This window comes from Drosophila takahashii, chromosome 3L (genome assembly GCF_030179915.1).
Source record: "Drosophila takahashii strain IR98-3 E-12201 chromosome 3L, DtakHiC1v2, whole genome shotgun sequence".
In the NCBI taxonomy this organism is placed as follows: domain Eukaryota; kingdom Metazoa; phylum Arthropoda; class Insecta; order Diptera; family Drosophilidae; genus Drosophila; species Drosophila takahashii.
Genome location: NC_091680.1, coordinates 20,302,917 through 20,322,451, shown reverse-complemented (window position 1 = coordinate 20,322,451; position 19,535 = coordinate 20,302,917). Strand labels below are relative to the sequence as shown.

Below are 19,535 nucleotides of genomic sequence, written 5' to 3'. Positions count from 1 at the left end.
ATTTCTGACTCAGTACACACTTTAACCACCATTTTCAACATGAAAATATAAAGCCAAAAATTGAGAAAAATTAGAAAGAGTGTCTTTAAAACAAGAAAAAATTCAGAAAAAAATGTTTTAGTGTTTATGGCGACTTTCTTATTTTTTTGCGATAATGTGTTTGCTTAGGCAAGGGGTCATGGATTGCGTGGATTATTTCCTCTTAGGTAAAATCACATCCATAATATGGTTTTTGAAGGCCAAATTATATCTACGCCAGGGGTATAGCTACAAATACACTTCTTAATTTGATTTTAAAGTAAATAATGCACGTTCCCACGGCATCCACGGGTGTCGCGGAAACTTAAACCACAAAAAAAAAATTATAATGCCTATTGTTGAGTTGAAATTTGTTGTTGGCTGTTGTATTTTCTGAAAATGTAATTCGTAAGTAACAGCAATCGAAATTCTGCAATTCAAAAGTTTATGGAATCCCCTAAATGATTCAGCAATTCAGCAGCTTAGGAATACCCCAATTAACTGAACTCTATGTTAGCCAGGACACGAACCATTAGAAATGGTATTAGGTATTCTGGTCAAATGGTATATTTTGCAAGACTAGTAACGGTCATACTGCATACTTCAATTTTTTTGACTCTTGGCGCATAACAATTTGTTTTTATTTATTGCGTTTTAGAAAGTTTAAGGGGACTATTAGCGTTTACCCATGAATATCAACGATGGCGACTTCAAGGACCTGCGCTGCAAACTGGACATCATGGGCTTCACCCAGACACTGCCCGTTTTGGCCATTCCACTAGTTCAGGTAAGATGCATACTCGTTTTATTTTCGGAGTTTTGGCATAAGATTTTGTTTACTCGTATTGCAGGCAATTTTTGGTGACTTGATCAAGACCACAGAATGTCTGAGGGATACGAAAAAGAAGGTCTCCGAGTTGCTGGAGGTGGGTAAACCATAGAGGAGTTCCTTTCAAATCTCGGGTACTATAGTTTCGACCAAGTCTTTGCGACGAGGTCACTCGGAACTCTTAAAATTTATTAATCAGTATAGTAACATTATTTTGTGTTCAATATTTTATTAATTACTTGAGAATTTGATCAAGATTGTATATATATTTGTCAAAAGAATGGATATACACAGATTTATCTCCTTTTTATTTAAATTATATGGAATATTCCGTTTGATTCCAAGTTATCGATCATACTATATACATACTATATCATACCCATTATCAAGTTATGAAGATTGAGCCTTATAAGTTTATTTTATAGTCTTTAAAAATGTTCTTAAAACTGCAAGGATATCTAAACTTCGGTTTAGATACTTCCTTTATCGTTGGTTGTGGTTTAATCGGTTGCTAAGCAATCCTTTTGTTGTGGCTTTCGTTTCGCCAGGAAAAGACCTGTTGGGAGCTGGGCGTCGAACCGTATAAGTGCGATAACTCTCGCCTGCTGGCCGAGTGTAATGAACTCCATCTGCAGTTCCTGGGCGACAGGGAGGACTACGAGCTGCGCCTGTGCGGTAAGTGGTAATCGATTCTACTTTTATTTTCAACTAAGTTCCTCAACCGCCTTTCGTAGAATCCGAGCGCAAGATCCGAAACCTGGAGACGGACAAACAGCACTTGCAGAGCCACAATGATGGGCTTCAGAACCAACTGGATGCCTTGCTCACCAAGCAATTGGTTTCTTCTGCCACGTCCAAAAAGGTTGCAACTGGCATTGGTCGTCAAAGTAGGTCAAAGAAGCATAGCTACCAAAGGATTTAATAACAACTACCATATATTTTAGCCAAGAAACCCTTCATAAGTACAGTGAGATCTGGAAATGTACTGCCCACTGTACTGGGCACCGGCACCTCCACTCTTAAATGCACCAAATGCAATGCCGGGGTGTTCCAAAAGACCACCACAACGACCAAAGATGGTGTGACGGTCACTCAAACCAGTGGCCAAGAGGAGCTGGACAAGATGCAGAACGATCTCACGGCAGCCGGCGAACAACTGGAGTTCTACAAGCGAAAAGTGGAGGCCAGAAACCGGGAGATTCGCCGGTTAAACGACATGCTGGCTGGAGGACGACCGCCGGCGGCTTTGGCCAAGGATTGCTGCTACAAGGAGGTGGGCGTCCTCTCCCAGGACATCGATCTGTTGCAGCGCGAGAAAAGCGATCTGATGTTGCAGGTGCGCGACTTCCAGGACAAGATGCACGATGCCATGCAGCGAGCGCTGTCTTCGGAGGAGGACAAAAGGAAGCTGCAGACACAGCTGGAGGAACTGAAGGAGGCCGCTCTGCAGGTGGAACAGCAGGCCAATGCGGAGATTGACGCCAAGGAGCTGGAACTTCGGCAACTGCAGATGGAACTCAAGAAGAAGGGCAGGGATCACCGACTGACTGGTGGTTTTGCATCCCACCAAAGTGACAATCGCCATCTCAACGAGCGCTTGAATCTTCTGACGCGCCGCGAAGAGGAACTGGAGGTCACCAATGAAAAGCACAAGAAGAAGCTTCAGAAAATGCAGGCCAAGATCCTGGAGCTGCAAAAGGAGCTCAAGGATCAGAACCAACACTCCACCGTCACCCTGGACGAAGAGAAGATACGCCTGTCCTCGGAGAGGGACTTCTTCCAGAAGGAGTATCTGCGGCTGATGAGCAAGGCTGGTTCCGAGTCGGAGATAGCCTTTCTGCATGCCCAAATAAAGTCCAAGGACGAGGAGTTGAAGGCTCTGCGCACCGAGTTGTTCCCCGGCGGAAAGCTGCAGTTCTCGCCGCAGAAAAGCGTGCAGTACGAAACGCTGCCGCCGGCCACAGCTTCTTCTAGTACCTCCACCGCCAATAGCAACCGGAGTGACTGCGTCCAGGCGGCCATTGCCAGGGTGGAGCGGGAACGGGATTGCGCCAGGTCCGAACTGGAACGCGTTCGCTGCGAGCGGGACACCCTGCGGGAGAAGCAACTGTGCACCGTTCAACTGCACGCCGAGGAGCTGCAGGCGCTGCGTGTGCGCAACGAAGATCTCAACGATCGGCTGCGGCAACTGGAACGGGATAAGCGGGAGCTGAACTCGGCTCGCGTTCCAACGGAAACGAATCTGGCGATGCTCAAGGAGGATTTAATTCAGATGAGACAGCGTCTGGCCGCCATGCAAACGGAAATCGATCAGCTGAAGACGGAAAATGGTCAGATAACGTAAGTTATACTGATACTTAATTTAAACTGTCTCTAATTCATTTGAAATGCCTTTCCTGACAGCATGCTCAACGATCAGAACGAGCGCATCATAGCGGACTATCAGAGTAAACTTTTGGTGGCCGAGCGTCAGCGACAGACGGCGGATGTTCGAGCCAGTACCCTGGACTCTAGCCGGGAATCCAATCGCAACGAGGTCACCCAGCTACGCACGGACATCGCAGCTCTGCGGCAGACCTACATTTCACTTGAACATGAAAAGGATACTTTGCTGGTAATTGTAGCTTACTTTCCTTTCGTAGATAAATTACCAATATATTAATTGGTTCTTCAGCATCAACTGGATAGCAAAACAGAGCGGGCTTATAAACTGGAGTACGAGCTAAAGGATTGCAAAGAGAAGCGGAATGCATTGGAGCAGAATGTAAAGGAGCTTGAGGAGCAAGTGCGGTAAGTCAAAGAACATTTCAGGGATTTTAACCATGTATGAATGCTACTATTAAGGGGGGTAGGGTCTATGGCACCAAAAAATCGACAAACTTGGCAATTTTTTCCATAAGAACTGGTTGGATGGATTTAATTCAAACCTTTTGTATATTATTAAGTGTCATTTAAATAACATCCACTAATTTGTATAGCCGATACTATCGACTAATATATCGGTGGCAAAGCGATTGCTGGAACACAATAAAAAAAAAAATTATCGGATTTCCATTTTGTTTTACATTTCGCCTAAGAATTAAAAAAAAACCCGCCCCCTGGGAAGCCTTTTTAAAATTTTTTACTTTTGAGATTTTTTTTTCGATATTCCAAAGTCAAAAATGCGTTTTTTATCTAAAAATGTGACTTTCGGCTTAAAAAATATTTAAAGTTACAAAATAAAAAAACGCTTCCCAGGGGGCTGTTTTTTTTTAAACCGTATAGCAACGCCTTTTTCCTGTAAAAACGATTGCATATGATCCTTTATTTACAAACTTCTTAGTTTAGTCTTTCACATTTTTATTTTTATTTGCCTTATCGGGAGGTCCCTTAAATACAGCTCGTACATTAGTCGTTGTAATACATTCATGGCACAAATCTCTTTCTATCGAACACGTTAACCGAATATTTCTAAAAACCACCTAGAAGAGAACAAAATGGTTAATGGAATAACAAGCGACCGAATCGATCAAATAACACCCAGCATGCAACACGGAAAAAAACACACAGATAGAGGGATAAGAAATAGGAGGGCATGCGTAGGAGGTTCCATCACAACCAGACAGAGGATAGCTTGAAGATCGGGGGATTTTAGGTGGCCCCAGCAAAGTGCAGATCATTGAGAAACTTCGAGTTGAGTCGCTCGTTGGTTAAATACCTCGCCAGGCTGACGCTCGGAGCGCTGCAGTTGCTCATGCCGCGCTGATCCGCCTCCGAGGGCGTGTAGCCCGGTCGGCAGACGCACTTGGCCCGGCTGGCATGGGCCAAAATGGAGGAGGTACCATTCGCTGTTTGCGTCTTCAGTGGCTCCAACCACTGACCCGCACCGCAGGGACCACGGCTATACAGCTTGTGGCACTGCCCGTTGATCTCCACCATTCCGGGCGTGGATTCGCATATATTCTGCTCCTTATCCGCTCCCTCGCCCGAGCACTGCTGATCCAGATTGGTGAGGACGCCGGAACAACCGCACATTCCGTTGTACGAGATGCCATCGATGGACGGCCGGGCGGTGAAGTCAAAGATCACCACCTGATGCAGGGCACACGGGCCTTGAGATCCGATCCTGTAGCAAGAGTCCTCCGCAGGAAAGTACAGGCGATTTTTGCCGCAGAAGTTTCGCACACAACTGGTTCCGTTGACCAGGAACTCGTTGGAGCCGCAGGGACCCCTGGTGTACAGGCGATAGCAGAGGCCATCGCTCCAGGGCACATAGCCCTCCTTGCACTGACACTTCGCGCGCGGCAAGAGCTGCAGGGTGCTGCCAGTGGTCTCCTGGACATCGTCGGGTATGCGGAAGATGTGTCCAGGTGGGCAGGGGCCAGGAGTATCTGGAAAGGGGGAGATCATTATTGTCGAATTAACTCCTTAATTTTCCTTTCAATTTACAAGTTTTGTGAATTTTATAGTCCAATTAAAGATAAAAAACTGTTATCTACTAGAAATCAGTTAATTAAAAACTAATTTACAAAATGTTTAATTTTATTAATGTAATGAGATAAGTGTAATTATTCTCCAATTTACTTCTTAATTTTCATTTTCAATTTACAAGATTTATACATTTTATAGTCCAATTAAAAATTAAAACAAATTTTAAAAGGTTTTTAACTTTATCGAATTAAGAGATTTAATCCAACGAGTTAAGTGTAATTATTCTCTATTTTGTCTACCAAAACTTTTCTAAGTATTTCGTTTTTAGGAAGTAAGTTTGTTAAATTATAATAATTCTTGTGATTTAAGGTTAAAGAGTTTCCGTATAAACAACTGCATTCAAAGTGTGTTACTTAATAGTGTAGTTCCGTAACCAAAACCCAATCCTACCCAGCTCGAAGCACATTTGCTGCGGAGCATGATAGTGCGGCAAGTGCCGCTGGCAGTCGCATCGACCGCCGGGCAAGAAGATGTGACCCGGCGTCGAGCAGGGTCCTTTGGTGTAGTGCTCGTAGCAGGACTCCTCCGCCGGATAGTAGAACGAGGACAATTCCCCCTCATCCTCGCAACGACATTCGGCCAGTCCGTCCGCGTTTTGAACTAGGAGTTTTCCACGACTACATGGACCCTTGGCGTGCCTGGCATAGCACTTGTTGTCCCTCGGCCAAAAGATCATGTCCTCCGGACAGTTCAGTGGTCGCTTGCATGTGCCCCAACGATTGCCGGATCTGAAAAAGGATTTGGTAAACCATTACTATTTTAGGTTTTTACAAATATCAATAACTTTCGATAAACTATAAAATATAAAGTAATTTCTTCGTAAGTGAGTCCCAAGTACACTAAAAATAAATTTTAGCATAAATTTTGGAAAATCGACATTAAAATTTCTTTTTTCTAAATACAAGAATGTTATTTCTAAAACTAAGGAAATATTTCTAAAATCAAGAAAGTTTTTCTTAAACGTAGAAAATGGTTTCCATAAACTAAAATCACCCTAAAAACTAGAAAAAAAAATTCCCTTAAAATTAGAAATTATTTTCGAAAAAATAGAAAGGTAAACAAAAGTAATAAAATATTTTAACAACCCCTTTTCTGATGAAAAACAAGTATTGGAAAGTAATTCGGGACACGTAGGCCACTACAAAATTGACTGGACTAAACATACACTATAGAAACAATGTCGGAGGAGTCTCTCTCAAAGGAATTGGGTCAATCGGGAACCTTGAAGTCAACAGGGACAGCAGTAGAATCTAATATACTCCACACCGCTGATTCCTTTATGGGCGATGACGGTCATATACCGGATCTTAAGTCGGATACCGGATCCCAAACTGATAAGGACGGAGACTCCAGGGATGGATCGCTCTACGATTGCAACATATGTCTGGACACCGCTCACAATGCCGTGGTCACCATGTGCGGTCACTTGTTTTGCTGGCCCTGTCTGCTTCAGTGGCTCCTGACTGAGCCCAGTCGCAGTCTCTGTCCCGTTTGCAAGGCGGCCGTGGATAAGGATAAGGTCATTCCCCTCTACGGACGAAATAGTACGCGTAGAGAGGATCCTCGGGAGGGAATTCCTCCACGTCCCGCTGGACGCCGCACAGAACCGGAGGCGGAAGCAGGATCCAACCATTTATTCGGTCACGTTTTTCACATGTCCGTTGCCCTTGGCTTTCCTTTCGGCTTCATTTCATCATCTCTAAATTGGGCCGCGCAACGTAATGCGGCTGCTAATCGCGGAACAACGCAGTTTCAGGACGAACAGAACCTTTCCAAGTTCTTTCTTTATATGGCCTTTGTACTTATCGCCTGGCTGGTTTTTGCCTAGCAAACTGGGAACTACTGGGTAATCCCTCATCCAAATTTGTATGAAAACGGGAAGTAAATCGTTTATGATTATGCTCCTGATAAAAATATGTCAAATTGGCCAGCAACCGGTGCTTTTCAAATTACGTTCAGTGCAGTTTTTATAAGTGTATTTGAAGAATAAACGTTGAACGATCGTCGTTAAAACAAACAACCAACAAAAAAAAGAGTTATTGCTCAGAATTTCCTCTGAATAATAAAGAAGTTTTTTGGTTTATTCAGTAAACAAGAGAATGCCTCGACTATCAAATACCCATTATGCGGGTAAATGAAAGAGATAAGCAAAGCGACTGTTTGCATTCCATTATTTTTTATCATAACTTTTTAAAGAAAGATCCGATTCCTTCTACCTGATACATAATAGTATATACCCTTTTATTCTACGAATAACGGGTTTAAATATGCAAAAGTTGAGTAAGCGCACAATTTCTTATGTTCTTGAAAAATAATTGACTTTCGTTATTCATAAAAACAAGTTATGGCTTTCGCAATTGCTTAAGTGCACTAGAACTTTCTCTAAAAAAGAGAAAGTAAAATTCAGAACAGTCTGTTAGTAAAGCTTTTTTTTATTTCTGGGGCTTAAAACCGAACTCAACTCACCTTTTGACCTGATCCGGCGTGGGTTGGAAGTACTCCTCAGGTTGACAGGGTCCCCGTTCGTAAAGCTTATAGCAGACATTATTGGTCAGGGGACTGAGTGCAGTTCCCGGTGGACAACGGCACTCGGCCGCTGGGAGATCCCTTCGCTTCGCACTCACCGCCGTGGGACTGAGCTCCATGGTTTCCGGACATGGATAGCCGAGGGTGAAGATTTTGAAGCACTTTTTTAGGGGCGCCCAGTAGAGGAGCTGCCAGCCACCTGACATGGTGGCGCATGGATTCTTGGCGGGATCACTCCACGGCGGAGGCACAATTCCAGCTGACACTTGCTGTGGATTTTGACCGGTGGTCAGTAGGAGAAGCAGGCAAGTGAGGATGGAGCTGCCCGCCTGCAGAGCAGCCCAGCAAATGAGCACTTTGCGACGTCTCATGGTGGATCTGAAAATGAAAACTAATTGATTAATAAATTAGTATTTATATTTGATGTGATTGGAACCACAGTGAAGCTTTTACGAGTCAAATCTTAAGAAATTATTTTCAAAGGAATTCACCTTTACTCATTTACTCGAGTTAAATGTGTAAACATGTTTTTATTTAGTTGGCTTTAAAATAGTTTTCTGTTTTCCAAGTTTTTAATTAAATATTTTAAATACGTTGCATGAAATACGGATCTAAAATCAAATTGAATTATAAAAGGAATATATCCGAGCATCTGAAAGATCCTTTTTATATAACTATAACAATTTCAGTATCACAAATAAAATGTTAAGATTTCTTAAAAAACAATAATTTTCGTGTATCCTCAAAAAATAAAAACGAACTATTTTCTTTATATTTCTAAAAATTTCAAAAAGTTTCTTAGTTTCATTAAGCTTACGATGGAGACATTTATGTCCATTTATGTCCCTAATCCGATATCATAAGCTGCTTTGTGTTGACTTATCAAATTGATGCAAAGGTGGCAAAAAATCATAATCATAATGCCTTTTATATAGTGTTGTAATGGTCAAAACTATATAAATAACCGATTTGTATAATCAATTTTCTAAGCCATTTTTGAGGGTCATTTATTTCGATTTGTTTATTTAAAAATGAAGCATTGACGTTTCGTGTTAAAAGATTAAATATTCCGAAACTTAGTCATTAAATTAAATTAAGTTCGGGCTGGAGAAGTGCGGCGGTGATTATTTTCCCCCTGCTCTGTGAAGATATCGGGGGTGGAAGCCCTCATTAAACCGGATGATGGATGACTTTTCCATTGTCGCGGCCGTTGTTTAAAAATCATTTCACCGCTGCAGCGGAGGGCCTTAAAGCGGGTCCAATTCGAATTAGCCAACCCTTTGGGGCAACTGATTATCATGTTGGCCGGACACCACCGCAAAATCGGCTAAAAGACAAAACCAAAACACCGAAAACCAGTAAACGGTTCGCGCGCGGTTAACCATGACCCAAATACCCATTTATCTTGACTTCTTTTCGCCTCAGCCGCCGACCGGTGGTCAGAAATCTTCTGCTCTTTCAGCTGCTGGTCATAACCGGGTGGGCCTTCTTATGCAACCGGCCGCAGATGATGAAACATGTGGCAGCAACAACAGCCAGCGAAGCGATCAAGCCGCCGCCGGACACGAAAGGTGCCACACTCTTGGGCGGTACGAGTTGCGTGATTTGTGGCCCGTTTGGACCGCTCTGCTGGCCGCCGCCGCTGCACTGGCAACTGGTTTTTGGCCCGCCGCACAGTGGGGCGAAAAAGCCAAAAGTCTGCCTTAAATCAGCGGAGCCCTATATCGAATATCTTTTGATGGGGCATTGTTGAAGGCAATTAAATATGTAAAAAAACATCATAAGGTGAATTGTTTTAGTGAAATTTTTTTGTTGTAGAAATTTTTTAAGAAAAAATAAATTGTTTTTTTAAGAAAAAAAATATAAATAAATTACTTATAGGGTTCTAAGTTTCCCAATATTTTTTTTAAATTTAACTTGATTTTTGAAAAAAAAAATTATTCAAATCGGTCAACTATATCTTATAGCTGCCATATAAACGCTTATTACAAAGGGGAATGTCTCGGTTCTATTTCAATATTGGTTCATATAAATTGGGATTAAGTCATTATTTATCATTTTAGCTCTATGCTTACCTTTTTTTTAATTGGTCAATGATATCTTATAGATGTCATAGAATCAATCAAGGAAATATAGCATATTTTCAAAAAAAAACTGGTAGAAACCGGTATTTACTTCATATATGTATTTTTAGTAAAATAACATAATTTAAAATTTTAAACCCAAATTTGTTTATTAATTTATCATTATCTTCATCAATACCTTCACATAAGTAAAATATCTTCATGATGTTAGGGCGCGCGAATGAACCAGGGCTGACGATATTTCAAATTATGAACATTTCTTGCTAACTTAAACTGCGGTTTTCTCAGAAGAGGCACAAAAGGGCAGGCTAATTTTTTCAGAATATGTAGTTAAATATCTAAACTTTTTTTTAAAAAAAGAATTAAACGGGGATCTAGGGTGTAACACTACTTTACGTCCAAGGGTATCCAAAAAATCCCTTTTTTTTTTGACCACTTTTAAAAAATTAAAAAAAAATAGTAATTATGTATCTAAAATTTTTATTTTTTTTTTAATATTTTAAGAATTGGTTGCTCTTAAAATTTCAATCGTTACATATACGACTTAGGCCCTTGGGCGCTTTCAGAAAAATTTCAAAGATGTGTAAAAATACCTTTTTTTCTTATTGGCTAAAATTATATTTCGAAAAATCCACTTTATAAATCTGTAGTGGGAGAACCATTTAACACAGATCACTCTTTCCTTTTGATGTGTATAGAGAATTCAATTGTTTTTGAAGTTGCATTGCAACATTTTGGGAAATCTTAAAAAAAAAAAAACCATTTTGGCAGGCTTTTTGTTCTAGGCGCCCCACTGTGCGCCGCTTACAGCAAGCCGGTCTACGTCAGCGTTTGATTCTGGCTTTCTTGGGATTCTCCTCCGGCCCATTTACCTCACTCGATTTTGCACCTTTCGTAAGCTCTTTGTTAACACACAAACTGGATTTAATTTGATCGCCTTTATATAAATCAATTAGGCCGCTCACATCGCTTTTGCTTTTACACGAGGTCTTGTTTATTTCTGAGATAGATAGATAGATTTGATATCCCTTTTTCTTGGTATTTTACTGACTCCTTTATTCTCTTGCTAACACAGGAAATATTTTTTAACTCTTGCAAACAAATTATTTCTTTTATAGTGTAAAGTTTGTATATTTTTTTTATTTAAAAAATTTATAGATTTTTCTTATGAAAGGTTAAAATGTTTTATATGGAATACATTAGGTTTTGTTTTTTGTACTTTAATAAATCAAGTAAAGGATTGCAACATTCTTGAAAGCACATAAACTTGATTTACTTTGTTCGGCGCTATAAACCTAATTAAGTAGATTAATGAGTACATAATTGCATGTGAAACCCTTATCAATTATGACCCACAATTTCAGTTTAAATTTGTACATTTCCTTTTTACACTTTTTATTATCTCTTTCACTTTGTTTTTTAAAATTAGATGTTTTAATTCCGGTTTTTCTTCTATTGTCGGGCCTATTGGTGTTATTCAAATACATTTCAAAGCTTTTTTTTCATTTATTTGTATAAAGCACATATAAAATTGTGCCTTTTAACAAATTGTTGATTTTAAACAAGACTCAGTCATTGACTCAGTTTATTCAGAAATAAATAAAACCTAATAAAAAAGTCCATAAAAGTTTATACTTGTTATAAGGTCCTAAACATGTTTGATTATTGCGTTTACTTAATAATGGTAATAAAATTCAGCTTCCTAAAATGGAATTGCTTTTATAAAGTCAAGATAATATAAAATCCAATTTTTGAATAGATTGATTTTATATCAACATGAACTAATAAAAATGAATCGGATATTTAACGATTTATCTTTAAATTTATTTAACGTTCTCAAAAGAATCCGGTAGAAAAATAAATTGGATAGGTCCTTTTACGTAATTAAGAAATTCTTTAAAAAAGAAGGGTGAGAAAAAATCAGGTAAAAAACAGAATTCATACAAGATCTAACAATGGACTACTCAGAATTAACTCGAGCAAATTTTCTCGGATTCCTCTTTCACATGTTATTTATTCTGGCTTTCTTGGGACTATCCCGCCCCTCATTTGCGGTCGCACCTTTTGCAACTTGGTTGTTATAATAACCAAACTGGTTGGTGAGGGCTCAATTTGTTTTGATTTGGTTTCAGCAATCACGCACAATAACAAAAACACAGATATTCGCTACACTTTGCTGGGGATTGAGACGGTTCCCTAGGACAGAAGAACCGACCACTGACCAACTACAGCGGACGAAACCAAGCGATCGCGGCGTCCGTTCGCTTGGGCAGGTAACAAACGTCTGAGCCATGGTTTTAGCCATGTTTCTCTGGCGGCTCTTGCCGCTGCTCTTGCTCGGCATATCCGCTCTTCCAAAAGCCAAGCCAAGCCACAAAGGTGAGGCTCAGAGGAGCTCGGTTTTGTGTAAATGTGCTAACCACTTTGACCAAAAAGGTAACAACGAAATGTCAGTGGTTGTCTCAGCCACCACTCTCTTAGCCATCTCAGCTCTGCGTCAGCGGCAGTGACGGGTATTTGAACTTTGTTTAGCCTTAATGACTGACTGACGGACGACGATGGATACGGCTATGGCTTAAACGATGGTGACTGCGACGGCGACTTTGACTGCCTCTGTTGACTGCCGTGTGTTCTTGAGCTTCTGGCCAAGTGCGGATGTGTGTGGCTACGTGCCTGGCATCGCTAGTTAATGCTAGATACTCCTATCCACTTGTGCACTGCCATTCAAGATCTTGATTCATAACTCTTGTAATCGTGCTTAAATGTTTAAGATAGAAAAATCACTTACAGACCGAAATACAAATTAAGATAAGTAACAAGTATTTTCTAACTTAATGTACACAAAGAAAGGTATCAAAAGATTTAGGTACAAAATAAGGGGTGAAACATTTTAAAAAGTATAACGCTTCATACAAATGTTGTTTTACTTTGGATTTGAAAAACGTTTTCTTTTTATTTTTAAATCGTTTTTACAAGAAAATGGCACCTAAAACGCCGTAAAATTTTCTCTGCGGAGTTTCGAATAAAATTTATAATTAATATCAACCATGTTGTTACTCTTATTTAGTCATTAATTCAGTATTTAAATTTTTTAGATCCTATATCCAAATTTAATCCAATTTAGGCTACTTCCGTATTTTTTATTTAACAGTTTTTCAAAAGATAATCATTATTAATGATCATGAGATTTATTTAATAACATATTTGGCTAAAGAGGATCACTATTTTCCCTTTGTTCATTATTTTGGGAATTTTTGTTCGATACTAGACTATTTTTCTCTCAGTGCCTCTCTGCGCTGACCCTCCTCTTTATGGCCATCGGAAGAGGGTCAGGTTCTGGCAGACAGTGGCATTGATTGCGCTACGCCTCAACATTGATTCCAATTGATTTCGGCTTTTCCCCTACTCTTCCCCTTCCAGAAAGCTGGCCAACAGGAACCGGCAGCGCGATTCAGAACTGACGGAGACCTCGACGGAAAGTAAAACGCTGCGGCAGCAGATTGTGGCACTCAAAGCCAGCCGCGATGAGGCAATAGCAGAGAATCGGTGAGCAAAAAAGTCATTAGCGAGGTGAAGATATCATAGAACTGCTTCCGCGCTGGGGCAAATCTTTTTTCCTCGATCATTAGGGGTTTTTTTTTATAATTTTTTGTTGCCCCACAGCCGGCTGATGGACAAATTGAGCGATGTCCAAGTGGAGGCCAGGACGTTGCAAAACAAACTGACGGACTCTGAGAAGCAGGTGGCCAACATGAAGCAGCAGCTGCACAAGTACGTCCAGGAGGTGAAGAAGGCCGAGGACTTGCTCACCCAAAAGGTTAGTTGATCTACAAAGTTAGTGCCTAAGTCCGAGTACTCGAGTTGGCATACAGGTGTGCTCTAAATTAAAGGAAAAGGAGCGCGATGAAATGCTGGACCATTATCACTGCCTAACCCAGGACCAAGCGGCGCTAGAGGGAAATAACCAGAGTCTGGAGTGCGAGGCAGCCGAGTTCAGGTGTGTTTTAAATCTTATTGTCTCTTTCTTGACAGTTTTCTAATATAATAATAAAAAAATTAAAACCAAAATGTAGGACTTGCGCAATTAATTTCCTACAAAGCAAGGTTCCTAATGATCTTGCGCTTAATATGTGCCGACAATAAACATTAAGATCATGTTGATAAGCGAACACTTAAATTACTAACACGTTTTGTCATTTGATGATTTCATGATATTTTACAATATCTATCTATTAGTGCCCTGCGTGAATCATTCAATTTTTGTTTTATCATAGTAGGCCATCATATTTCTGATTTTGATTTCTGATTTCTGATAAATTAAATGTTTTTCTAATTAATTTCGAATTGAATGAATGAATGAATAATTTTTATGCATTTTTTGAATTTGCCAGTTTTATTTTGTGCTTTCTTTTGAGAACAAAAAGTGTAAAATTTTTAACAAATCAATGTTAACTGCATAGTAAATAAAATTCAGGCAAAAAGAAATTGTCGTTTGAATTATTTCGGAATTCATGCCATTAATTCATTCAATTCTATTAAACTCAAAATTCAAATTCATTCAATTCTATTAAACTCAAAATTCTAATTAATTCATTCATATAAAACAAAAAATTCAAAATAATTCATTGAATCCATTCATGCAGGTCTCTACTATCTACCTATTTACTTGTTTTTAAAACACTTATTTGTAATTATTTCACACAGGCGACAAATCTGTGAGCTGGAGTGCGAGGTGCGCAGCCTGAAGGATCAGCTGCAGTGTCGCCAGTGCGCTCTTGATGATATGGAGGTGCAACTGACCGCCGCCCGGGCCTCCACGCGATGTCTCGAAAGGGAACTGGAGAACGCCCGCGATGATATCCGTGTCCAGAAGGTGGATCTCGAGGCTCGCAAGGAGCTGTGCGATAAGCTCGATGTGGAAAAGGGTAAACTCAATGCGGAGCTGAACGAGGTCAACGAAATGCGCAAAAAGGTGAGCTTCAGCTCTGATCCCGATCAGTATCAGTATCTCTATCCTAGCTAGAACACTCCGCTGTAGTCTACTTCGCTTTCTAACAAAACTCTGACTAACTAGCCGTATAATTCAAAAGTGCTTGTGAGTAGCTTGTGGATCTACTTGCTATCTATTTGTATTACATTATTTTTGCTTTTCAGCTTGAAAAACAATGCGAAAAACTGCGCGATGAGCTTCAGCAGAGTTCGGCTCTCAATCAAATCACCACGGAGACCACCGATCTGATGCTGGGGCGCTTGCATAACGATCAGCAACGTCAGGATGACGATGATATCAGGGCCAAAAACGAAATGGACCGACTGCAACGACAGCTCCAACAAACTTTGGTGAGTATTGCTTATGAAGGGTAACCACTTTTCTTTTGTTTGCCATGAAAAACCCCAAAAAACCAATTGAGTAAACTTTACACAAAAAGGTCAACAGTTAATAAAGCAATCATATTTATTTATCTGAGTTACAATGCAATTACATTTGTATAATATAATAATACATATAATAATAATTATTATTAATTTTCCCGAAACAGAGTCAGTTGCAGGAGGAACGTTCCCGCTGTAGGCACCAGGAGGAGTTGGCCAACGAATATGAGCAACAAGTCCGCGATCTGCGTAGAAATCTGGTCGAGGATCGCTACAACCGTGCTAGAACACGCGAAGTCAGCCCGCGGGTGCCTTCAAAAACTCTGTAACTCTGTATTTGACAAAACTATTGACTTGTTTTATTATGTTAACTCAAATTTAATGTTTGGCTGGGATATCGAAATTGTAAAAATATAAGAAAGATTGTCGAAACTGAATAAAAATTAGTTGTATCTATCGCTGAATGGAGCGTCCTTCGTTCTGGCACATTGAGGCCAGGTTTAAATAGGTCTGGTACATGCAGGGACATCCATCAAATGCAGGTGCCCGCTTGTAGTTCGTCTGGGGATCCGCCTCCTCGCAGCTGGCGAAGTCGTCATCGTAGGTAGACTCAAGGCAGGTACGCTCACCGGAACTGCTGGATCCTAGGAAATGTGTATATCAAAAAATATAAAATGTAAAAACTTAAATCATTTTCAACCAAGCTCCAACTAAAATTTGGTGGAAATTGGATCGAAATTTAACTTAATTTTGGTTTTATTTTTTTACCAACGCTACAAGTACAAAAAATACTTATAAATTAAAGCGCTAGTCATAATTTGTTAGATTCATGGACATAAATAAATTTCTTAACTACATTGTTTTATTACAGAAATAAATAATCCTTCTCATCAATCTAATCGACGTTCTCAATTACCAATATTATATTCTAAAGAAAACTGACTATCCAATTTCATTATTAGAATCTGTAAATAAATAATAAATAAACTTACTACAAGTGTAGTTATCATCTGTGTTTTCCGTATCACCGCTTTGCTCTACCATGTGGTATTTAAGGGCGCGCTCCCAATCGATAAGACTGTGACAAGTTTCCTTAACATGTTCCTCCTTGGTCAGATCCCCACTATTATCTTCGAAGGTAACTGTTCGTGTGCGTTTCTCACAGACGGTCTCCAAAACTGGAACTTGGCTATCTTCACTGCGTGAACAGCGTCTTGGGGAAGACATGCATGACCTTGGGGTATGCTGATTATGAACCTGACGATGATTTTCCAACTGATCCCCTTCATATCCGTCGTATCTATAATTAATTTGATCCGGTGAACTTCCGTATTTGGTATGGTGTCCCCTATCACAGTCATCATAACTGTAGGTTTTAAAATGGTCCACACTTTGTACTTTCTTCTGGGTTTTGTAAGATTCCTGACACTCGGAGCACAGACTTTGATCAGATTGGCTGGGACTAGGACAACAGTGAGAACTCGAAGTCTGATCATTAACTCTATAGGGTCTATTGGGACTGTGACTTCGTGTATTTAATATCTGACTATTATATTCGTTTTGAGGCTTCTGATTGACTTGTCTATAATAGTCTTTGGGATTCCTGGGACTGTCTTGCCTATTTGGGGGTGTTTGAGGATTTCTCTTTATAGACTGTTTATAGCTGACATGGGGTGAATCATCATGAGATTTCTGTGTTTTCTCTGGTATTCTGTAAGAGGGCTCTCTAAGATCATCTTGCCTGCAAGCCAACGCGTCGTAATCACTCTCATTATAAATATACCCATTATCTGATTTATAACTAGCAATCTTTTCCAGTGGTTCGAAATTCCTAAGGGTATCTTGCTTTAAATCTTGATAGCAATTAACGAATCGATCGTGGAGGCTATCGTTATCACAATTATTGGATCGACTATACTGATTTGGAATCTTTAATACAGTTTCGGCACTTTCACTTTGCGGGGAAGCTATAACTTCTGAAGGAAAATTTTCTAAGCGAGATGTACTTGGTAGAGTTGGATTAACATGATCCCGATAATAATGCTGTTTTTCCAGTTTTTCCCTACAAGTAATATTTTTTTGGGTTTTTATCGCATCTCTGTGAGCCTGTATCACTGGAATATCTTTTTGATATTGAGGAGCCATAGAGACATAACTGGTAGTTCTTAAGACTTGGGGTGATGTTGATCTCTGAAGATTGTGTGCTCTCATTTCCTTAGGAACCGTCTTCACCGAGATTCGTTCCTTGGAATGCTCTCGCCTTTCCTGCGTAACCATCTTAGAATTCATACTCTCGAATTTTTTTGATTTTTCCGAATTCATTCGATTTGCCTTTGCGGCACTTTTTGTTTTAAGTAGGCTTCTGTCGTCAGGGCACTGTAGCCCATTAGTGTTGTTCCAGGAAGCAACAGGTCTCGAATCGTTGAAGTACCTTTTATCAGTTGGTTGTTTCCTACTTTCCGGAGTGCTGTAGTCTTTTTCATTACAACGACCATCATTATTGTGCCAGTCTTGACTTACGTTTTTATAAGTATGACTTCTTTCGCTGTGACTTTTACTATCCTGCATATTCCCTCCAGTTTTTCCGTCTTCTGATATATTACAGCAACACAAATTCTCAACGGATATTAGGCGTTCATCGCTACTACTTTGACTTACAAGTGCATTCCGACCAGCATCGCAACAACAGTTAGATTCTTCAACTTCCTGAACTCCTTTTGAGTTTCCTTTCTCCTGATTTTTAATCCCATCCGAATCGGAAAGAGGAGGTGAATCCGCGGGTTGCTTTACATTTGGTTTTTGTTCCACTTCCGTCTTGATCCTTGTGTATGTGGGAATCGGCTGGAGAGCCGTGCGTCCTTCGAGCTCAGTCCTGGAATTCTCCTGCTTATACTGATTCAAATAATCTTGGTACATGCGGACCTTCGTTTCATCCGTTTGTTCCTCGCTGCACAACTTCGATGGATCTGCATCACCACTAAAAGCCTTTGAAGTGACAAGTTTACTGACTGTCACATTTTCCGACTTCATTTTTGTCTTATTTTGCTTATGATCCTCTGAAGACTCGTTCTCCTTTTTCTGGATAACCTTTGGTAGTTTTTCAGGAGTCTTCTTTTGCTGTGCTAATGAAGCTGCAGCAGTTTCCGCTTTTATTTTGCATTCCAATCTTTTAATAATTGTGGATTTTCCACTCCTAACTGGCGACTTTTTGTCCTGGCATTTGGTACGGCAATCCTTGGGTGATGCAGCGCGATCCGTCATTATTTTTGGACACCAATTCCGTCCAATTCCCTGAGTATTCAGATCGGTGACCACTCTTCCGCAGGTTTGCCGTGGACAGATGCTATAAGGTATCCCAAACTCCATCCCCTGATTGGGTGAAATCCCTCCATTGAATTTATTGCAAACGCTGAACTGTTGAGGATATCCCATGTTGCACTGGCAGGAGCAATTACAATGGCAGTTACAATTTCCAAAGCTGCTTTGGTAGATTGTCTGATAATTCCGACTGCAGTTTGCACAACAATGGGAGCAGCCTCCACTGATTCTTTGGTCGATTTCCGAAGAATCAATTGCAGGCGAATTCTTAACAGCAATGGTGCGACATTTGACCTTCGGTTGAGGACCGGAATTGGGAGTTCTATTGGCGGCTAGGGGACCGACCTGATTCGCCTCCAAACTTTGACCCCAGGTCATGTTCTTTTGTCTCGCCTTTGCCATATCCGGACTCCTAGATCTGCTTCCAGTGTCTGTGTCTTTAAGGAAATGGTTGCGAAAGTCCTTCAACTTATTTATCTCATTCTCGATCTTCCTGTACAGAATATCCACCTGCTGTCGGGTTCGCTGGATTTTCTCAAGACCCAGTGAAGAGGATGATGGCCCAACTTCCGGCTGCTTGTGGGCGTAACTAGAAACTCCAACCGTTGGATGACGGAAGAGTTCCCTCACCTTCTTGTGGGTCTTCTTTATGTAAATCCTTTGGCGTCCCCCGATCGAAACACGCTCCTCGCGTTCCAGAAAAATGCTGCGATCTGTGAAAACTTTATTTTGAGTATTTTTCGACAACTTTTCAATGGTTTGCCTACCTTTTTTGTTTTTATGCTCCATAAAATTTTCTTAGGCGGGTTCGTAGTTAAGAACTTCATAGAAAATATATTCGATATAGCTCCTTTTGATGTTTCAAGCTGGGCTGTCCTATTTCTAACATGTTTTTAGGCTCTGAAAATTCTTCGCCA

The 19,535-nt window shown here is 40.4% G+C and overlaps 4 protein-coding genes across 6 annotated transcripts; 2 read left to right on the top strand and 2 right to left on the bottom strand.

The window, feature by feature from the left end:
• The first annotated feature begins 617 nt into the window (after window positions 1-617).
• On the top strand, window positions 618-15,764 carry Cep135 (Centrosomal protein 135kDa). Of its 2 annotated transcripts, none has more exons than XM_017138521.3 (13): window positions 618-805; window positions 870-944; window positions 1,396-1,522; window positions 1,582-1,734; window positions 1,792-3,187; window positions 3,251-3,461; window positions 3,522-3,637; window positions 13,348-13,473; window positions 13,591-13,744; window positions 13,800-13,924; window positions 14,632-14,899; window positions 15,082-15,267; window positions 15,468-15,764. In XM_017138521.3, the coding sequence occupies exons 1-13, from the start codon at window positions 707-709 to the stop codon at window positions 15,627-15,629; spliced, it is 3,198 nt and encodes a 1,065-aa protein (XP_016994010.2). In that variant the 5' UTR covers window positions 618-706; the 3' UTR covers window positions 15,630-15,764. The 2 variants fall into 2 exon arrangements, with proteins under 2 accessions (XP_016994010.2, XP_016994011.2); XM_017138522.3 differs by having other exon boundaries at window positions 619-805; window positions 13,818-13,924.
• LOC108055239 (uncharacterized) lies at window positions 4,158-12,220 on the bottom strand. Of its 2 annotated transcripts, XM_070214908.1 has the most exons (5): window positions 11,989-12,220; window positions 7,784-8,221; window positions 5,708-6,045; window positions 4,545-5,217; window positions 4,158-4,308 (listed from the first exon to the last, which is right to left on the bottom strand). In XM_070214908.1, the coding sequence occupies exons 2-5, from the start codon at window positions 8,212-8,214 to the stop codon at window positions 4,284-4,286; spliced, it is 1,467 nt and encodes a 488-aa protein (XP_070071009.1). In that variant the 5' UTR covers window positions 8,215-8,221; window positions 11,989-12,220; the 3' UTR covers window positions 4,158-4,283. The 2 variants fall into 2 exon arrangements, with proteins under 2 accessions (XP_070071009.1, XP_070071008.1); XM_070214907.1 differs by having other exon boundaries at window positions 4,158-5,217.
• On the top strand, window positions 6,440-7,335 carry LOC108055242 (E3 ubiquitin-protein ligase RNF185). Its single transcript, XM_017138528.3, has one exon. It carries the CDS (start codon window positions 6,495-6,497, stop codon window positions 7,143-7,145), a length of 651 nt encoding a protein of 216 aa, XP_016994017.2. The 5' UTR covers window positions 6,440-6,494; the 3' UTR covers window positions 7,146-7,335.
• On the bottom strand, window positions 15,751-19,521 carry LOC108055237 (uncharacterized). The gene is made up of 3 exons (XM_017138520.3): window positions 19,386-19,521; window positions 16,293-19,331; window positions 15,751-15,944 (listed from the first exon to the last, which is right to left on the bottom strand). The coding sequence occupies exons 1-3, from the start codon at window positions 19,405-19,407 to the stop codon at window positions 15,754-15,756; spliced, it is 3,252 nt and encodes a 1,083-aa protein (XP_016994009.2). The 5' UTR covers window positions 19,408-19,521; the 3' UTR covers window positions 15,751-15,753.
• Between the last annotated feature and the right edge of the window lie 14 nt (window positions 19,522-19,535).

Bases quoted from the DNA above. Each gene is read 5' to 3' on its own strand.
- Cep135 (XM_017138521.3), top strand. From the start codon at position 707: ATGAATATCAACGATGGCGACTTCAAGGACCTGCGCTGCAAACTGGAC. The intron at 806-869 runs GTAAGATGCATA...CTCGTATTGCAG, and splicing joins TGGCCATTCCACTAGTTCAG to GCAATTTTTGGTGACTTGAT. The intron at 13,745-13,799 runs GTTAGTTGATCT...GTTGGCATACAG, and splicing joins AGGACTTGCTCACCCAAAAG to GTGTGCTCTAAATTAAAGGA.
- LOC108055242 (XM_017138528.3), top strand. From the start codon at position 6,495: ATGTCGGAGGAGTCTCTCTCAAAGGAATTGGGTCAATCGGGAACCTTG.
- LOC108055239 (XM_070214907.1), bottom strand. From the start codon at position 8,214: ATGAGACGTCGCAAAGTGCTCATTTGCTGGGCTGCTCTGCAGGCGGGC. The intron at 6,046-7,783 runs GTGAGTTGAGTT...ATCCTTTTTCAG, and splicing joins ACGCCGGATCAGGTCAAAAG to ATCCGGCAATCGTTGGGGCA. The intron at 5,218-5,707 runs GTAGGATTGGGT...CCCCCTTTCCAG, and splicing joins GCAAATGTGCTTCGAGCTGG to ATACTCCTGGCCCCTGCCCA.
- LOC108055237 (XM_017138520.3), bottom strand. From the start codon at position 19,407: ATGGAGCATAAAAACAAAAAAG. The intron at 19,332-19,385 runs GTAGGCAAACCA...AAGTTTTCACAG, and splicing joins GGAGCATAAAAACAAAAAAG to ATCGCAGCATTTTTCTGGAA. The intron at 15,945-16,292 runs GTAAGTTTATTT...CACATTTCCTAG, and splicing joins AGATGATAACTACACTTGTA to GATCCAGCAGTTCCGGTGAG.